At 38.9% G+C, this 20131-nt stretch overlaps 1 protein-coding gene across 4 annotated transcripts in view; it reads left to right on the forward strand.

The window, feature by feature from the left end:
- Positions 1-20007, forward strand: part of pclob (piccolo presynaptic cytomatrix protein b) — a 62544-nt gene extending 42537 nt beyond the window's left edge. The window contains exons 17-38 of one of the 4 annotated variants that reach the window (XM_063479795.1): positions 238-1048; positions 1326-2364; positions 3718-3786; positions 4116-4142; positions 5194-5282; positions 5414-5489; positions 5605-5730; positions 7037-7145; positions 7369-7436; positions 7539-7771; positions 8468-8515; positions 8636-8766; positions 9716-9742; positions 10196-10289; positions 11084-11155; positions 11453-11747; positions 12009-12203; positions 14230-14371; positions 14505-14563; positions 15148-15285; positions 15387-15532; positions 16680-20007. In XM_063479795.1, coding sequence (XP_063335865.1) covers positions 238-1048; positions 1326-2364; positions 3718-3786; positions 4116-4142; positions 5194-5282; positions 5414-5489; positions 5605-5730; positions 7037-7145; positions 7369-7436; positions 7539-7771; positions 8468-8515; positions 8636-8766; positions 9716-9742; positions 10196-10289; positions 11084-11155; positions 11453-11747; positions 12009-12203; positions 14230-14371; positions 14505-14563; positions 15148-15285; positions 15387-15532; positions 16680-16823 — 4138 coding nt within the window. In that variant the 3' untranslated portion in view covers positions 16824-20007. The remainder of the gene's footprint in view (positions 1-237; positions 1049-1325; positions 2365-3717; positions 3787-4115; positions 4143-5193; positions 5283-5413; positions 5490-5604; positions 5731-7036; positions 7146-7368; positions 7437-7538; positions 7772-8467; positions 8516-8635; positions 8767-9715; positions 9743-10195; positions 10290-11083; positions 11156-11452; positions 11748-12008; positions 12204-14229; positions 14372-14504; positions 14564-15147; positions 15286-15386; positions 15533-16679) is intronic. The other 3 variants (XM_063479796.1, XM_063479798.1, XM_063479799.1) reach the window with 3 other exon arrangements.
- Positions 20008-20131: the final 124 nt, after the last annotated feature.

Below are 20131 nucleotides of genomic sequence, written 5' to 3' on the forward strand. Positions count from 1 at the left end.
ATCAATCTTCCTAATTCATCTGCATGATTCCCTTCTTACCTTGATAGCTTATGGGCAAAAAGGCTGCCTTGACATCTCTCAATGAGACTTCTCAACACTCACACATAGTAACAGGTATTAATGTGTGAGAAAACAGAATATTGTTTGCCCCCCTGGTTTTTATTAGAACTTTTGAGTACTAAAATTGTAAAAAAAAAAAAAAAAAAAAAAAGTATTTATGTCATGTATTCATTCCAGGTACTTGGAGATGGGTATCAACCGCCGTAAGGAGGCCTTGCTGAAAGAAAGAGAGAAGAGAGAAAGAGCCTATCTTCAGGGTGTGGCAGAGGAGCGAGACTACATGTCTGACAGTGAGGTCAGCAACATCAGAGAGACCAGAGGTGATGGTCTTGAGAGACCACGGACAGCTCCCCAGTCGGAATTTGAGCAGTTCATCCCCCCACAGACAGAAGCTGATTCCCAGTACAACACACTGACTAGTCCCTACTCTCACTATGGCCAGTATGTTCCCCAGACCCAAACCACTAGCCACTACACCCAACAGAACCTGTATCAGCAACAATCACTTTACCACCAACAGGTGTCTCCTTACCCAACCATGTCCCTCTCCCATGCCCAGACTCAGCCAGGCAGCTACCAACATGCTCTGCTCTTGCAGCAGGGGAAGCAGCGACAAACAAACCTGTCTGATTTAGAGCCCAAAATCACCACTAACTATGAGGTGATACGCAACCAGCCACTGCTCATTGTGCCAACTTCCACAGAAAGTGGATATGGGGTGGCTCACCTAGGGGGCAAGTATGGAAGCTTGGACTTGAGGTTAGGACTTGAGGAGAGGAGCATGGCCTCTAGTCCCATGTCTAGCATTTCTGCTGATTCTTTCTATGCTGATATTGACCACCATAATGCCAGGAATTATGTGCTGATAGAAGACATAGGGGAGCTCACCAAGGCATCAACAGGGCTGAGCAATACTGGCTTGGGTTCTGGATTCAACTTGCCTGATAAGGAGATGTCCAAGGCAGACAGACTCAGGCGCACAGCAGAGGTAAATCCCATACTGTTAACTCAGTTTCTAGTTTTCGTTACCTTTTTCTCCTCAGATAAATGCTAATAGCTCAGAATGTTAGTGTTTCTTGTTGTTTGCTCTTTAATTTAAAAAAGCGATTCAACAATTTGAAGTGCTGATTCTCCAATTTTATTTTATTAGGCTTACATGAATGTAGAAAACAGTGTGACTAATATAGCCCTTTTAATTGTTCAAAACACTTGTTTAGATAACACTTAACATGTGGCGTATAATTTTATTTATTTATTTCGTTTAGGTGGCAGAATTTTTAGGCTCATCTCGGCTTCAGAGTTATGGCAAAGGAGAAGATGATACTATGGAAGAACCTTATGAGCTAAAGCTACTGAAGCAGCAGATCAAGCAAGAATTCCGACGAGGAACTGAGGGACTCGAACACTTGACTGGTCTGGGCTTACCACAATATCTGCCCAGTGACAGCAATTTTCGCCATTTCCCTAAAGGAGAGAAATATAGCATTGGCAGGCTCACCCTTGAAAAACAGGCTGCAAAACAACTCCCAGCGGCTATGCTTTACCAGAAACAGATGAAGAACAAAAAGGCCCTTATAGACCCTAAGGCCATCACAAAATTTTCCCCAATTCAGGAGAGTAGGGACCTTGAGCCTGAATATGGTAGCTACATGGGATCTGGAGCGTCCTCTGTGTCCAGTCTGGCTGCTAGAGCTAGGCTACTTCAGGATGAGATTACATTTGGGCTAAGAAAAAACTTGTCTGAGCAACAAAAATATTTAGGCTCCTCCTTGGGGGCCAACCTGTCTGGTTCTCTTAATCTTGGTCAGTCTCTTGGACTTGGCTCTACTATCAGGGCAACTGCCCATGATGATGGCACCTACCCAAGTGGTACCCGTTCTCGCCCCTCCTCCCGACCCTCTTCAGTCTATGGTTTGGATCTATCTATTAAACGGGATCTGTCCAGTTCTTCATTAAGACTTAAATCAGAGGGAGAGGTTCTAGATGCAGCGTTTGCCCCTGGGGTGGCCAGAGCAAAACCCACTAGTTTACCTATAAGCCAAAGCCGTGGACGCATCCCCATTGTTGCTCAGAACTCAGAGGAGGAAAGTCCTCTGAGTCCAGTGGGGCAACCAATGGGTATGGCTAGAGCTTCAGCTGGTCCTCTCCCTCCCATTTCTGCTGACTCCAGGGACCAATTTGGGTCAAGCCATTCCCTCCCAGAGGTACAGCAACATATGAGAGAGGAATCTCGGACTCGTGGCTATGATCGAGACATCGCATTCATCATGGATGACTTGCAAGGTGCCATGTCTGACAGTGAAGGTAAATGGAGCCTAAGACTGCTTCAACAATTTGACCATATCGACGTGCTTATCATGCATGCTAATACTGAGTGGTCTTATTGACTTTGTGGATTAACTGTTTCTTTCTCAGTTATCAGTGCTCCAGATAATTATTGTTGTCTGTTACAATATTTCCCTCTGTCACGATAAATGTAAAGTCACATGTTTGCATGATTTTTCCTTTCTTTTAATTATCGTTGTCACCGATACATAACACTCTTTGTTTATGTATGCCACTTCTATCCATGCTTTTCTGTGTCATTTCATCAGCTTGATGTTTGTTTGTTTGTTTCAGTTTAATTTATTCAATGTCCTTCCTTATTCTTAGACCCCAACAGTTCTAAAAATGTTAGATTAGATCCTCTCTAGAATCTATGTTATCTGTTTATGAACTACAAAGAGACATGCTAAGCAAACATACTGCTCACAATGCAGCTGCCTTATTTTTTGTATAAATTTCATTAAAAATCTGAGCAATATTTAACAGCCTACACTGGAGCCCTTTTTCAGTGGCACAGAAAACTTATAGAAAAAGAAATACATACATTTTTAAGGTTCTTCCTTTAGTTTTGCTCGAAAACAACAGCAGTAAGTTTAAAAGAGTACTGCTGAATCATGGTGATATACATGTTCTGCAGATTCTACGGGTATTTTTGTTTCATTCTAACTAAATTGCTAAGCCAGTGCCAGGCCAATTTAGACATTTCCAAATTTGCTGGATGGTTTATATAGATCAAAAAAGATGTAATGCAGTAGCTTTCTATAAAGCCGATGTTGTTGTGTATACTTAAAGAAAATTGTGTCAACTGTGTTAAACATTGATTCTGTAATCTTTCAGTTTCTAATTTGGTCTTATTTTCATCCTTGCATGTACATCTGTTTTCCATTTTCATCTTAATAAAATTAATGTTTTCTGCTTGTTGGTTGTTGCTGTGGATGTCTCCTTGTGGTGTGAGATGTCTGTGTTCCCCGGTGATTCACAGCAGATATTGACATGCACTGTTTCCATTTCCATAAGAGTGGGACTGGTAGTGTTCCATTAGCTTAGGTAAATCCAGTGCCTTTATAATTATTTATCTTTCATTTGGTAAGTATCTTGTGTATGAAGTAGCAATAAGTAGCATTAAAAAGCACAGCATGAAGGGTGAGATTTTTTTTTTCTCAAAACAGGGTCTGATGTAATTGTCAGATAGTGCCAACGAACAAGAATATCTTCAGCAACTTTAGCTTTGTTTCAAGGCCAATTATGAGGAATCAATGTAAATACATTCTTGTTGAGACAGAAGCATTTGTCTTGACCTTACATAAAAGTGTTCATCTGCCTCAATTGCAGCACAAAGTGAGTCCATGTTGGCTTTGAACAGAGATGATGCCAGAATCTTTCATGAAAGTATCAGACACGGTAGAGTATCTTACAGCATAGTTAAAGTTACTGCCTCTCATGATAATGTGGCTCAATCTTGATATGGCTTTCCCTCCTAAAGAAACATCTTATATGTTTTGTTTGGGGTTTTTTTTCATAGTGCTTCTGCTTAAATTTGTGATCTGTCTGTCAGGCTAGTAAATGCAGTAAAGCATGCATCTCTTACTATTGCTTTTAGTGCATGTGCTGAATTTTAGCCTACTTGCAGTACAAATCTTAGTCTTAGCACTCTACTTCCTGTAGTTTGATAGAAGAATGAACATATGTTGAACAAATTTTTTAAAAAAACATATAACTTTGTACCACAGCTGGAGGCCCAAACTGGAATATAGAAGGTGAGACGGCATCGCAATTCTCATGTAGTTACTTAGAGACTGTATGCCTCCATGCCGCATATCATGAATGGTTCACTCCTCTGGCTGAGTTTGTAAACATACCAGATTCATTCTGGAATGACCCACCTCACAGTCGTATACAATGCATATCATTTAGTGACTCTCTTGTAGTTGACATGTCAGTTCCATGCTGGTATGAACCCCATCTTAATGACACTCGATATCTTTTATGTGTCATATACTGCAGAGACTTAATTTATATGTCATTCAGGAATGTTTGCACTGTGGTTTTGTAAACATATCAGACCCATTTCCAGTATTCATGTCCATGCACTAAAATAAATGTGTGTTGTGCACAAGTGTTACCAAAAACATGCAGATTCACAGCACAAATATCAAAGTATTTTAAGATCTTCTATAGAATTCTGAAAACCAATGCTGCCACCATATACTGATTCCTCATATGTTCAAGATCTAATGCTTTCAAGATATTTACAAGATATGTAGCAGTCTATTTTCTGTTTGTGGGCTTGACTCGCCAATACATAGGAAATTCTATCCTTGTTTGGATTCTTTTACGTTTAACACCAAAACAGCATTTCAAAGTTGAGATATTACTATAGCTTTCAATATTTTGATTATTTTTGCTCTTAAAGGTATGATTTAGAATTGTGATGTTACTTATAAATGATGATGGTTTGGGGGAGATTTCCAGTACACAGTGCTGTAAAATAAAACAAAGAAAATAAAACGTTCCATACATTTAAAGCATATCAATTTTTATCAAACTTGAAATTATTCATACTCCATTTAGTATTTGTAGTAGCCATCTGATCTCACACTTGTGGATAGGATGGAGCAAAGTTTCTGTTTCTTTGCTTTCACCTATCCAGTCAGGACAGATCAGAGATCTTCCTGCCTTTTAGAAAATCTGGGTGGATGTGTGACAATTATTCTTAAATACAAAAAAAGAGATTGCTTGATTCCATGCTGAAAGCTTCTAGTCCCTATTTGTGTGCATAGATTTTAATGTGATCCTTTCCTTGTCTAGCCTACCACCTGAGAAGAGAGGACACAGATTGGTTTGATAAGCCAAGAGAAGGGCATCCTCAGAGCGGGAGTGTGTCAGACAGGAGACAGGTGCGATTCAAGCTAATAATATTCAGCTTGGTCCTTTTTTTTCCACTCCATGTTTATTTTCGGTATTAATATGTAAACCCGGAATGCTTTCTGCTTACAAACATGCTTCTTTTAATGCTGTGAATTTTCAGATGAAACTCGTGCCTTATGCCTTCCCTCACACTCGCATCAAGCTTAAGAGAGACATGAAGGACCCCAGTGTGTCAGGTATAAAACTACTACAAAATGCAGACATACAGTTATCATACAACGATAAAACTCACAAAGATTGTCTATTTCTGTTTTTGTAATTAGGATTTGTATCCCTATTTTTACCTTTTAGGGAATGGACTTGGCATCCGTGTGGTAGGTGGTAAGGAGATTCCAGGGAGTCGTGGAGAGATCGGAGCGTACATTGCCAAGGTCATCCCTGGTGGAGTGGCAGAACAAACAGGGAAAGTTGTGGAAGGTAAGAGCAGAATGAAAAAGATTCTCAAGGCTCAGGAGAGTCATGATCACAGTGCTTTTTAAGTGTTGATGATTTTAGGGCCGTTTATGCCTTCAGTAAAAATTCATGCCTAAATCACTCCAGATGGAGTTGTGACAGGCGGCTGTAGCCTACTGTGTGTTGGTTTGTCATGTGTCTTTCCTCAACACATCACGCGCAAATACACCCTCCACATCAGTGGGCTGTGTTAGTCATTAGACTATATTTAGCGTCCCTGTAAACATACAGATACAGATAGACAGACAAGCACACATAAACACACGCGCGCACACACACACACACACACACACACACACACACACAGTGAATTACCATGCAACAATCCCTGCTCAATTTGTTCTTGTAGTTTCTGGAATTTCAAATAATTGATGCTCTAATCTTTGTTTAGAAAGAGAAGCGCCTGAGTACTGATTGCAGTTCCACCAGTAGTTTTAATGAGATAATTGGTTCTAGCTTCTCTCTTCAGAAATAGATTATTACATTTAATTCTGATATAGCTTACTCCCTTTTTGTCTTGCTGAACAAGAAAAGAATTTTTTTTTTAAAAAAACGGCAAGACAGTAGGTTGGCTGGTTTACTTTCAAGCGTGTGCTGTATGCTATGCATATGTTTATGTTCTGTTGAAAGAAACTGGCAGTAGAACATGCCTTTAGGTGCAGTGTGAAATAAAGTGGGGGAGGATACAGATTATACACAGAGAACAGAGGGAATAATCTAAGAAGAAATACTGGCTCATGCATGAGGATACGCACTTATTAATGTGAGCCTTTACTGTCACAGCAGCTGGTGAGTTGCTTCGTAAGCAGAAGTCTAATCTGAAGACCAGGTTTCAGTTGTGTAAGTGAGGCCTCATATTTCTTTGGCCCTGGGTGGAAAATTGAGTTTGCTGTGATTTGTTTTGTGTATTACATCATAAATATGCACATATTAGTGGTTATTTCTTGTGCTGTTGCTGTGTTTTTACTTCTAATGTGCTATTTTTCTACATTATTCTTTGTGAGAAAAAAAAAACATCTAATATAATCATCGGCAAAACTCTTCTTTCTTGCTTTTGTGCTGGGTGTTGTTCCAACAATGGAACAAAGCCAATGCATAAACCCAAATGAGAATAAAGAAGAATGAAGACAGAGTTAATTCAGTTAAAGAGCTGTTTGCTATTACTATTGTTCTGTGAGCATGAAAACTGCACTCTCTGTTCTAACACGTTTCATGTATAGAGATGAGGGGTAGTCACTCATTTTGCTTGCTGGCCTTCATCGTATTACAGGAATGCAGGTGTTGGAGTGGAACGGAGTCCCTCTAACGGGAAAGACTTATGAGGAAGTGCAGTCTATTATGGGCCAGACATGTGCAGAGGCGGAGCTTTGTGTGAGACTGTGAGTAACATCTGTCATCATTTATCCCTCTATCCCACTGAAACTCCTACATGTTTAGTCACAAAATGGTGACTCTGCAGCCATGAACACCTTCTCTCGTCTTTCCTTCCCCTTCTGTTCATCCCACACCCCTTCATCTGCCAAATATCCACTCTGTGACTGATTACTCCTACAACGCACTGGTTGTTATTCCATTATAAATTTCCTGTATGGATCCAAACAGCGACCTAAACATGCTGTCTGACCCTGAGCACCCACAAGCCCTGGAGCACCATGTCCAGCTTAAGGCTGGTATGTACGAGAATTTGTTGCTACGTCTGCATGCGTGCATGCGCCTGTGTACATGTTTGACATAAATAAAATTTGAGTCACTATATACACTCATCTCTGTAGGTGGACAACGTTCCCCCGGTGTGGATCCTAAGCAGTTAGCTGCAGAATTGCAGAAGGTGTCCCAGCAGCAGGCACCTGGTATGGCTGGAGTAGGAGCTGGGGGATTGGGGGTACTGTCTGCATTAGAGCGCTCTGCCCTCCTCCACTCTGGTACTGGATCGGCTGCCTCCAGTGGGGTACCAAGCCCTGGCCAGCCTGCATCCCCTGCAATAAGCAAGAAGCAGCGACACAAGGTAATGGATTTCATCCATTAAAATTCTTTTTAGTGGCTTACCTCACACACATTCTTATTCAAATTAGTCTTTTGTTGACATTTCTGTGAAATGTGTTTGCGTTAAATAAATGAAGTGAAGACCGCAGGCAAGTTCAGCCAGGCAACTCAAGCTGCACTGCATCAGACAAATGAAAAATTCTCCCTAAATCATATACCAAACACAACCTCTCAACTGGGCATTCTATTTAAGAGTCTGGGTTTCTCGTCTCTCCCTCTGCACAGAGCAGCTGGCTGCTTCAACCATCCTAGCATCCGCATGTAGGGTCAAGGGGGATAATTACCTATCAAACCCCAAATTCGCAGTCTGATGCTGCAATAAAGAAATCATTTTGAACACGAGATGTCTAACTAAACTAATTAATGGTGTCACACTACACTGACAGACTTTCCATTCTAGCACACCAATCAGATAGTCAGTGTCCCCCACAAGGTGCATACGTTCAATGAAAAATGTTAATATCTGTTCTACAAGGGCACCTCTTTCACCAGTACTCTATTAATATATACTGCAACTTAATCCCAGGTTAATGGCTAAAGTCTGTTATTGTGGGCCAGACAAATTCGTTTGCCAAATCATTAAACTATCAATCTAGAACCACTCCACCTCCTGACCTCTCTGTTTTTGTTCTTTTTTTTGTTCTTTTTTTTTTTTAAGCAAACAGAGGCGATGAAGACACCTCATCCCATCACAGGAGAAATTCAGGTTAAAAAACACACACATGCAAACAAACATTAAGAAAATATCACTATTTACCCCAACAACATAAAGATGGACCCCTATAGTTTCTCTCATAGAGCCTCCTCTACACTCTGTTTCAAACAGCTCCAGATCAACTATGACAGAAATCTAGGAAATCTTATTGTCCACGTCCTGCAAGCTAGAAACCTGGCCCCAAGGGATAATGATGGCTACTCTGACCCTTTTGTGAAGGTCTACCTTTTACCTGGGAGAGGGTGAGCTTTTAGTATTTTAGTGCTAACTAATATGTGTTCTGTGTCTGCCTTTCTGCCTTTGTGTCTGTATTGTTTTCTCTCTCCCTGATTTTTTTTTCCTGACTTTGTACTGACTTTGCTGTATCCCACTGACTAACGTCTTAAGTTTGTGTGAGAGAATGGTACAGGACATGATGATATGAGGCAGTCATTTCTGCAGTAATTTGATTCGATTTGCTTTAGTCTATGAATAAATAAAGTGAGTTGTGTTAGACTTTACATAAAGCTGTAAGAGGCGGCCTTTTGCCAAATTGCTGCATTATAATGTATCAAATTAGCTGGCAATAGAGAGTCCACATGGTCAACCTCATGTTCTTACTCTTTCTACTTTTGGCTAAAGTGAGTGCTTTGGTTTTGTCCCTAGTTGAGACTCCTTCTTATCGGTGTCGACTCCACTGTCTTCCTAAGAGCTTGTGAATAGCAAGAGAGAGGATCGATGCAGCCATTATCTCCCTTGTAACAATATCTGCTCTTAGATAATGCCTCCATCAGGCCTGTTTATTAGATTATGCGCTCTCTCTCTCAACCTACACGCTGTATAGGTTAAAAATGTAAGCTCGTTGAGAGCACCTTTGTACTGCTGCTTTATTGTAAGAATATATTTGAAATGCATCTGTCTGACATTAGCAAAAGAGTTCACAGCCGCAGTGTCTCAACAAAAGGTCAGAGTAGTGAATTTCTCATTCACCTGTGAGCCAGTAATCACTGTGAGGCTTTTTGGTCTTGAGTCATATCTACTGTGTAGGCACAAAAACAGTGATTTACCCTCAAGAGAATATTGATTGCCTCAGCTCTCTATCCTTTACTGCCTTTTCTTTGAGCTCTTTGAGCTTCTCTGACTGTTATTTTGTGTTTTTGCTTTTCTTGTTTGTGATATATGCCCTCCTCTTCCTCTTCTGGACTCCCTCAGCCAAGTCATGGTTGTCCAGAATGCAAGGTAGTGTGGTGCTGATCTTTGTTTTTAGTTGGTGTTATGTTTTTATTTGTGTAATTTACCCATCCAAAGTGGTTTTCCATCCTTTTATTGTGGCCTTTGTTGTTCGTCCAATTATCTGCTCTATTTCACAGTGTTTAAGAGCACTTCTGCCATTACATTTTCTCTCCATGCCTCTGAGTTTGAACTCTCCTCAGCTTCTATCTCTGTACTCATTTGAAAAAAAAAATTAAAAGCATCTTACTCAGAGCAGACAATTAACAAAAATATTTCAGCTTGTTTGCGATCTTTCTGGTGCCTCCAAATAAGGATATTGACCATTTTCCAAGCAGCATCTATTCAGCCCATTTACTGAGCATTGCAGTTTTGTGAATGTTGCCATGGGATCAAGCAGTGGAGAGATTTTTAATAATGTATTATTAACAACCAGTCATTCTGAATGTCATGAATTATCAGTGCTGATAACAAGAGAAGGACCAAGTATGCCCAGAAGACCATGAACCCAGAATGGAATCAGACTGTCATCTACAAGAACATTCATCTGGAGCAGGTACTGTGCAGACCCTCTCTTCCTGTCCCACACTAAAACACACATGCACACAAACATCTTCCCACAGTCACTCTTGTGTAGTTACTGTATTTGTTGTGATCCACTTTGGGCAATGTGGAAGCCTCAGCCTCTTATATGACACTTAGAATTCTGTCCTCATGCTCTCTCCCTAGGGCTGTTTTCAGTATCCTCTATGCAGCCTCTTATCAGCACTAGCAAACCTCAAGTTAACAACCGACATTCTTGCTCTTACACAGTGTCAACACAGGCACCTTAACTGCATGCCTTTTTAGCAAAAAGAGTAATAGAAGAGTGTTAGGTAATCATGCCCATGTGTGCTCATCTGTGACTGCTAGAGGTATATATGGTTGCTTGTGTTTATTCTTAGCCATCTGTGTTTGCTTGTGTTGTTTGTGACAGACACCACCATCGTCTTACCGCAGCCTTAAAAAAAAAATCTGCAGTGCATACTTATATAAGTATATCTGTATATGTTATGTCCTCCAACATGCTTCAGAGTGTTTCTATACATGTCCACGTATTTGCACACATGCATTTAACAACTCGTGATTTCCTTGCTGATTAAATTACCCCCCTCATTAGCATTCATGGCTGCAATCATTTAGGCACGACTCATTCAGTGTACACGAGCTCGTTTCTTTTGTCCTTCATCCACCCACATTCACACAGACAAACAAGCTCACACCTCACACATTTTGTTCCCTCGCACGATCGCCTCAACGCCTCACCATAATCTGTGACCCTCTCTTTACTTGTTTTTTTTTTCTTTGAAGCTGAAGAAAAAAACGCTGGAGGTGACAGTGTGGGACTATGACAGGTCCTCCTCCAATGACTTCCTTGGAGAAGTAAGTGACTTGTGAAGCCGAGTCTGCCATCTGACAATGTGAAATTTAGCTCACTTTTTTTTTTTTTTTTTTTTTTTTTACCAATTTACCTCATTAAAGTGGTTTTTGCTATTTTATTTTATTTTCTGTTGGTTTATTTTTATTGTTTTACTGGTGGACCTGCATTCCTTAACTTAACTCTCAGGTCAGACAAACACCAAATTTAAACTTGGCTTCTATAACTATATATATTAAATTCCTATTTATTTTGTACTGTCTCACTCTCTCTCTCTTTTATTTTCTCTTATTGTCACTCAGGTACTGATTGACTTGTCAAATACCTCCCAGCTGGACAACACTCCTCGCTGGCTGCCTTTGAAAGAGCAGAGTGAAAGCATTGAACACAGCAGAGCCCACCATGCTGCCCAAGGTCCGTCAGGGTCTGGGTCAAGTCAGGGGCATGGCCAGGGCCAGGGCCACATTTCAGGTTCTGGACAGGGGCATGGAATGGGTCAGGGTCTAGCACCAGGGCAGGGAGATGGGAGTCATGATTCACCTAAAAACTCTGTAATCAAGAGCAGAAGCCATGGAATCTTTCCCGATCCAGCTAAAGGTAAAGAATCACCTCATTCTTACAGTTAATGATTGCTACATATCAATTCATTCCATATAGGTAGTTTTAAGCAATAAATAATATTAATATTCTTGGCAGGCATTCATAACCATACCTTGAACACTGTAAATACATACATATCAGTACTGCATGGAACAATCAGATGACTGTGAAATATTATTTGCACCTGAGTGGGGTTGGTTTATTTATTTTGCAGTTTTCTCTTTGGCACTTGTAACCATTCATTTAATATTCCTTTAGACATGCAAATGATGCCTTTGGAAAAGTCACACAGTAGCCCAGGCAGTTCCAAGTCTTCCTCCGACGGCCAACTACGTTCCCATGGCCCCTCCCGAAGCCAAAGCAAGAGCAGTGTCACTCAGGCCCACCTTGAGGATGCTGGAATAGCAATTGCTGCTGCTGAAGCTGCCGTGCAACAATCCTGCCTGCAACCAAGTAAATCCTTCCCCTACCCCTGATAAACCACCTTCGAAATGCACCTTTTCCCCTTGCATGCAAGCTTTGTAGAGATTGTTTGATAAAGCCTTGAATTGCTCTGCATTCATCTCCTTAACAGTTTACCTTGCCTTCTGCTCATTTCATCTTGCTTTTCTGTCAGCACAAAGTCACAGTGATCTATCTCATTAATATAACTGTTAAACAAAAAGCAAGGCAGATGAAGAATTTTAAAAAGAGAAAAAGATAAAATAAGTACACAAATAAAAATAAACTTGCTGTGAAATCCTATTTAATACACTATGTAACTCTAAAATCTTATTTTTAGAGATGGGGCTCATTCAGTTTACTAAATTGTTATGTGTTGTTTCTGATATTTTTCACCAGTTTAATATTTTGGTTTTCTCTTTGGGCATCTTAAATAGTTAATAAAATGGGATAATAGTTTAAGAAACTACAAACATAATTAATGGATTATTTTAACTAGTAGTATTAGTATTATTAGCTAAATTAGAAATCCAGACCCCTCTGTTTCTACATGGAGTGTGCATGTGCCAATCCCAAGCATATGGTTTCTACAGAACCCCGGTGTGGAGATCTCCAACCCCAGTACAGAAACCAAGCTAGGATGGCAATCCCTTACATGTTGTATGTTCTACTGTGTTAACATGACTTAAACAACATCCATTACCTGTGTATAATCCTCAATGTGATGTCCTCAAAATGAACTCTAATGGTCTACTTTTTTACAAAGGAAAGTAAACTCATTGTTGGAGGTTTTTATACGCATGCAACTGTAGATTCCCTAGCTATTATTTCCTGGCCACAGAATATTTTGTGGAGCTGCAATATTGCTGTGTATGTGCATGTGTGTGTCACATGAATTAACCCCTAGAAAAGCACACACAGAGGGAGACACAGGTATGGCACACAGTCTTCTCGCCCTGCACAGTCCTTCCCTATTCCTCCCACCTAAAACAAAGGGGGCACAAATGACCCAGTCAAACCTGGAAACACAGAAACACCAAGAGGTTTCAAAAGCCAACAGGAGGTTCACGCTGCACTCACCAGCCAGTGAGTGTAAAGCGGTCAGCTAACCATGAGGGAAGCAGAAATGTCAAGGGAAGGTGAGGCAACATAGGAAAAATGTACTCTATAAATATATAGATAAATCATATTAATCAGCTAACAACTAAAAATACTACTACTAATAATAATAATAATTATAATTAAACAATTAAAACTAAGCCTTCCAAATAAATGAATGTGTAAATATTGATATTTCTGTTGTAATTATTTTCTGTATGTAGCACTATGAATGTCTGGAAATGCACATATTCATTTTATATATTATTTCATTATTTATATATTTATTTTGTGTCGCTTTTATTATCGAATGATTTTGTTTTCATTAGGAACAGAATGACTAATTATTGCATTTCAGTAACAGACTGTGTTTCAAACACATTGTGGTCATACATCATCTTTCAAAAATACACCGAAAGTCACCAAATGTGTTTCAACAGTAATCTTCACATATTTTCCCAAGTTCTTTCTTACTGCAAAAGCATAACAGAAACCAGCCAGAGCCAAGAAAGAATATTTAATATGTATGAACAAACTGCCATGCCATGTCCTACAGTGAATTAATCTTATTTTTTAAAATAAATTTAGTGACCTTCATTTAGTTCTAATGTAGGGATTTGCTTTGTATTACAGAGATTTTACACAGCACTGTTACGTAAATGCAAGGAGATGCTGACATTTACAGCGATGCCCTGTTATGTGATGCTTAGTCAAAGTTGTCAAAGTTATGTGTGATGGAGAGTGCCTCTGTCAATGAGTGGTAGCTGGGTGTGTGTTTTGTTACATACAGCACATGTCTTGGGCATCCATGCATGTGTGGTCAAAGCTGGGTCATTTAACATTCTCTGTTTGTTTGTTTTTTATGCAAATAATTTATTTTGAAGAAAAAAAACTGAGTGATTGATTTCCTCAGTATCACACTCAGTATTGCCACCCACAGGACCAGGACACCGGCTGAGTGATGTTTCGGGGTCAGTGGTATTATCTGCCCCAAGCCTGGTTGGAGATGCTTATGGAGGTCTGGATAGTGAAGATGGAGCAGGCACAGGAGTGGACAGTGCCATTTTTCAAGTGCCACGGATGTAAGACTATTTGTGGCTCCATACAAGCATATTATGCATTAACAGTTGTTAATGTAAATGTCATGTTATACTCTTTTGGATGTATGAAACAGTATTTATAAATTCATTTGGGTTTTTTTGTTTTTTCTCACAGCGGTAAGACTATTCCTAATGGCACAGACAAAAACCAACTTGAGACTGCAGAAAATGAAGGCAAGCTCTAGAAATGTCACGTTTTCAAATGTTTGCTTTCTTGGTCAGAGGGCTCCCCCTGTTGAGTGTTTTGTGCAATGACGGTTTTGTTGTATTTTTTTTTTTTTTCAATTTCTTTGTAACCAAGCCACCTAATTAACTGCCTCTAAATGGTGTTGCTCATGTCATTATTAAGTTGTGAGGTCAAATTGTCAGCTAAGTGCTTATTGTCAATGAACAATATTAACCCGAATAATGACTTACTGCATGGCTTGAGAGAAGTGGTTGCCATGCTATCCCACCTGCTGTTATATCTACATTTCATGTAGCTCAGGTGTCATGATGCCTCCCTTCCCTCTCTAGTTTCAATTTGTTACAAAGAGCACAGGGTCATTTCAGGGTATAGCCTGGCAGTTGTTACAATGATGAAGGTCGGGAGGTCATTTCCATGGTGCCTGAGAACTAATTTACCAAGTTTAAATGAGCTTGTATTGTAAAATTCTTAATTATTTCAGGACCTGTAGAACTGATGAGACACACGTGAAACTTTGGCAGTATATTCCCTGATGTGATTTTGAGTTTGCTCTTTCTGTTTTGTGTGTAAGCTGGTAAAACACAAGTAATGGGCGAGATCAAGGTTGCTCTCAAGAAGGAGGTGAAAACAGAAGGGGACCAACTGGTCTTAGAGATCCTTCAGTGCAGAAACATCACTTACAAGTTCAAAAGCCCAGACCACCTACCAGGTGTGGAACCAATCAGAATTGATGTACATGCATTTTGTTTTTTAATCTCAATAGTCCTCTTTTTATGAATTCATGTTATTATTTCTCCAACTTGCATCCAGATCTGTATGTGAAGTTGTATGTGGTGAATGTGGCCACCCAGAAGAGGATCATTAAGAAGAAGACGAGAATTTGTCGACATGATAGAGAGCCTTCTTTCAATGAGACCTTCAGATTCCCCCTAAACCCAACTGGACACTCCATACAGGTAGTGTACAACATGCACCTAAATAACTTTCAGACCCCTGCAACTTGTCAAATAAGATGAGTGAATAAAACTTAGTAAATCATGATTGTGTTAGAGTCTGGACAATAGAGGATATTTATGACTGATACCAATATTTGGTGATTTAAAAATCCAATATACTTGGCAATATTCTGTTGGGTTTTTTTCCTTTCAGACACACAAAACACAAATAGATTTCCCTAATTTTTGTTATGCGTATTGACAAGGACTCACAAATATCCAATAATATGAGAGTGTTGTTTAAAAAATAATCTTATTTTATTAGCACAACAAGTTGTGGATTACTAGTTTACACTCTTCCCAACTTTTTTTGTTGCGATGTATGAGAGACTGAGCTGGTTAAGCACGAGGACACAGTGAGCATTTAGAAAAAAGTGGGTTTATTTATCCCCCAAAAATGTAAAAAAAAAAAAAAACCAAAATACAAAATGAACTAATAATACAGGACCCTTAAAAGAAGTCAACTGAATAGAACAAAACTCAATCCAAAAACAGCAACTTGACATATCTCCAGATTAACTACTCAGCAAACAAAACTGAGCTAACAGCAAGAAACAAAGGGGACTTAAATACTGGCTGATCAGGCCAAGTTGATACATAAGGGGAACACAAATCCTAACAAATTATCTAACACCAAACAAACAAAGCAACACTTAGTTTAATAATTACTTCAAATCAAAAATACCCAGCAGAAGACTAAGCAAGTAAACAATTCATGAATCAAAGAAAAGGCACAATATTAAACATAAATTACCTATTTATTGCCACCTGTGGGTGGCAAGAGCTGCACTTGGTATGGCCCAATCAGCACTTCAATACATAACACAGCCCAACTGCAGAGGTGTGTGGCTGCAGGTGCGGCTGCAGCCAGTTTCCTCTGGTACTCACAACATGGTTAATAGCTGTTTCTTCTGCTGTAAATAGCTAATATGGGCTCTAAAATTCCCAGGTCTATAAAATACATTCATTTTTAGACTTATAGATATACTTGTAACAACCTGCTTGCAGCTATGAATAATCATACTGAATAACATGCACTTTTGAGCTGGCAAAGCACATATAGATAACTAACTGACAAATTCTTTTTGTCTTTCTCATGCATTCCCAGCTTTTCTTGGTGTCTAATGGAGGGAAGTTCATGAAGAAAACATTGATAGGTGAAGCCTACATCTGGCTTGACAAGGTGGACATGAGGAAGAGAGTGGTCAGCTGGCACAAGCTGTTCGTCAGTTCCACTCAGACCAACCCCTGAACACCACACAAAAAGATCCAGATGCAGCAGATCAGCCAAAACTAAATGCAAAGTGCATAGTTCAGAGATGTGACAAAAAATGAATAAGAGAATGAGAATAAGAGCAAAGAAAAAAGATTCCTTTAATTTGTTGCTTCAGTTTATAAATCATAAAATAAAGGTTTATTATGTGCTACTAACATTGCAATTATATCAGTCCAACACTGCCAGCACATTTCCACCTCTTCCCATTTCAAGTCTCTGCTGGTTTTGGATTTAACATGCAAACATAAAAAGCTGGCACTGATAGACACTCAGCAGCAATATGGCTTTGAGGGCAGTGACGTCTTTCTTACCACAGTTCTATTTCCATAATCCACATGAGACGCCGAGATGTGATTCTGCACTACTGAACAAACATATCTAACAAAGGGAAAGATGAAAAACAGAATCATGGAATTCATTTTATTTCCTTCATATGAGAGACGTGGTTGTGCTATGATCGTGATGTGTGTGGATTTAAGTGGTCTTGGAATATTAACTGATGAAGAAATGCATACATTTTTTGTACAATATTCTTTCAGTTTCACTGAAAAAGGAAAGAAAAACACAATAAAGAGCTTATGTAGGCCTGAGTCAGACAGTTGACCTTTGCTGTGGGATGAGGATTAAATGTACAGCACTTCTGATTGTAGATATCCCACATGCAAATATAAGAGCATATCAGAGAATCACATTGTACAGTGTGACGTTTATATAGTATACACAGATATCAGATGCAGAATATATCTAAATATAATATAGAGTATAAGAGTTGTTCTCTTGTCACTAGATTATATATACAAATATATATAATATGGTACAGATACACAGACTTTGTTAGATTGAGGCTGTGAGTGGCGCACTGACAATCCAGTAATCTATGGTGTAGGCAGTCACAATAACTATTATGTGAATGTGGACCTATGTGAGCTCAAGGATGTTAATAATCATGTTCAGTAGCTCCCTTGGTTCTCCGATCACACTAATGCACCACTATATCGAACAGGGCTGTGACAGAATAAAAATAAAATCCAAGGTCAATGACAACCTCTAGTGGCTGATTACTATTTTACTAGCATGATATTGTTAGGAAAGATTAGAATTAAAATTTAAATTAACAATGAACAGCATCTGCTGTGTTGAATGTTACAACTGTGGAAGGTGAGTTTCACACATCCGTCTCACGTGTGCAACATTTTGCTTTAAGATTGTTATAGTGGCTCAGATTTTGCTAATATTTCTTTCTGTGTAGTCCATCGTCAGACATGTAATTCATACAAGATGTGTCAAATCCTCTGTAGATCTGCAACTGTCATTACCTCAGTATGACAGCCCTGCTGTCTCTGTGTTAGTAAGTCCCTCTGGTCTGAGTTTTCCCTGAAAATTATTTCAAAAGGAAGAAAAAAAAAAAACGCTTTACCATTCAAATGTCAAGGTTCTTTTGTGTGTCTGGCTGTACTGTAAAACACTTAACTATTTTGTGTCAGTGACTCCCATTACAACACATTGAACCAGCCTCTTTCACTGCCTGCAACCAAAACACTCAGGCCCACTGGCGTACAGTGATGTATAGGATCAAATGAAAGCATGGGGCCTAGTCTCAGTACTAAGGTGTGAGTAGGTGACCCATGTATTTATCTGTATTCGTCTTACAATGTTTTGTCACCTTTACCTGTACAGAATGAAAAATTGACCCTCAGAACTACTGTTAGTGTGTTGAGGCACATCACAAAGCCAATGCAACTATTTAGAATATATCACTGGAGACTACAAACATACTTAGAGCAAGATGTCACTTATCGCCTATATTAATTGCAAAGTAAAACAAACAAGCAAACAAAAAAAGAGAGTATAGTGAGGGAGAAAACAAGGTTAATTTTTCAATGCTGACAATTATTTTGTTGTGCCAACCATGATTTATGTTTAAATTCTTAACAATTATATTTCTTTTTTACAATCCAGATCCATTGTTTCATTTGAAGTAATTCTATGCAACATACGTTTGAATGCATTTGTGTTTTTGGAATTAAAATGTTTTATCTGTGAACATATGTTCTTAAAATATGTAAGAAAATAACTTTAATTTGTACATCGATGAAAGAAAATATGAAATACTCTGATTTTTTTACTGATTTTAATATATATTGATGTTAACGGCTGTTAACATCTACATGGATCTTGTGCACTTTATTATTGCGTTGTCTCATTTGTTCCATCATGACATGCGGGATTACGTGTTTTGTGTTTATGCACTGAAATGAACTGAATCATGGTGTATGTGATGGCAGGAAATATTGTGGTGTGCATTTTGTATCTATGTGGAAAAAGAAAAAACATGCAGACACACTGGGGTTCCTAAACATAATGCACAATCTGGGGGGGATAAATATCACTCTAAACTGCATCATGCTCTCAGTGTACTTAAAAAAGTTTGTGTACACAGTACAGTAAATTAGACATATTATCTCAATGCTCAGCCTTGACTGTTCAACCCCTGTGTTTCATTAGACTTCACCCAAGCTAAATACTGTTTGTTTAGATCAGCTGTTGCCTGTAATCGTGAATCCATTCATTTGTTGTTGTTCTGAGGGGTGTGAATGTGACTCAAGTTGTTTGACATGTGTACATAAAGTGTTTATTTTCTACAAAGATTGAATGTTTATATTGTCCAAAGTCTGAGCATGTGAGTGTTGAAAAAAAATCACAAAAGACATATAATTGTACAGCAATTCATGTCTATAGCTGTAAAAGGGGAGTTGACTGTGTAATCAAAACCTGTGCTGTCAACCAATGACTATGTGTGCAACTACGTCCCGTAAACTGCTGAAACAACACAAAGGGAAAAAAAAATCTACTCAACTTCAATAGTTGTCTAAAACTTTGTTTTGGATGTTGCATGTTTTGTTGATGGTTTGTCGGTATATTTTGCCTAAAGATTATGTTTAAAAAGAGAGAGAATATGTATAGATTTATCTGTATGCTGAGTGTAAAGAAATATGCTTGTAAAATTGTCTTGTTTTTCACTCAGTGTAAAAACAAAACATATAATGTTATGGTTTTGTGGTTGTACACAGGATGTGTTGAGATATGCAAATCGTGCTGTAAAAAAATCAGCGTTTCCCCTGAGTCTAAAAGAATAAATATTAAGAAGAGTTATATTGCACATTTGGAGTTGAGCTTTGTTTTGTTAACAGCTTTCTTTATTATTACTTACAAAATAACTTTTTAAAGTGATAATAGGCCTTGCTCTGTTAATTATTTTAAGGAACAAACTCGCTTTTTGTGTT

Source organism: Pelmatolapia mariae, linkage group LG7, assembly GCF_036321145.2.
Source record: "Pelmatolapia mariae isolate MD_Pm_ZW linkage group LG7, Pm_UMD_F_2, whole genome shotgun sequence".
In the NCBI taxonomy this organism is placed as follows: Eukaryota; Metazoa; Chordata; class Actinopteri; order Cichliformes; family Cichlidae; genus Pelmatolapia; species Pelmatolapia mariae.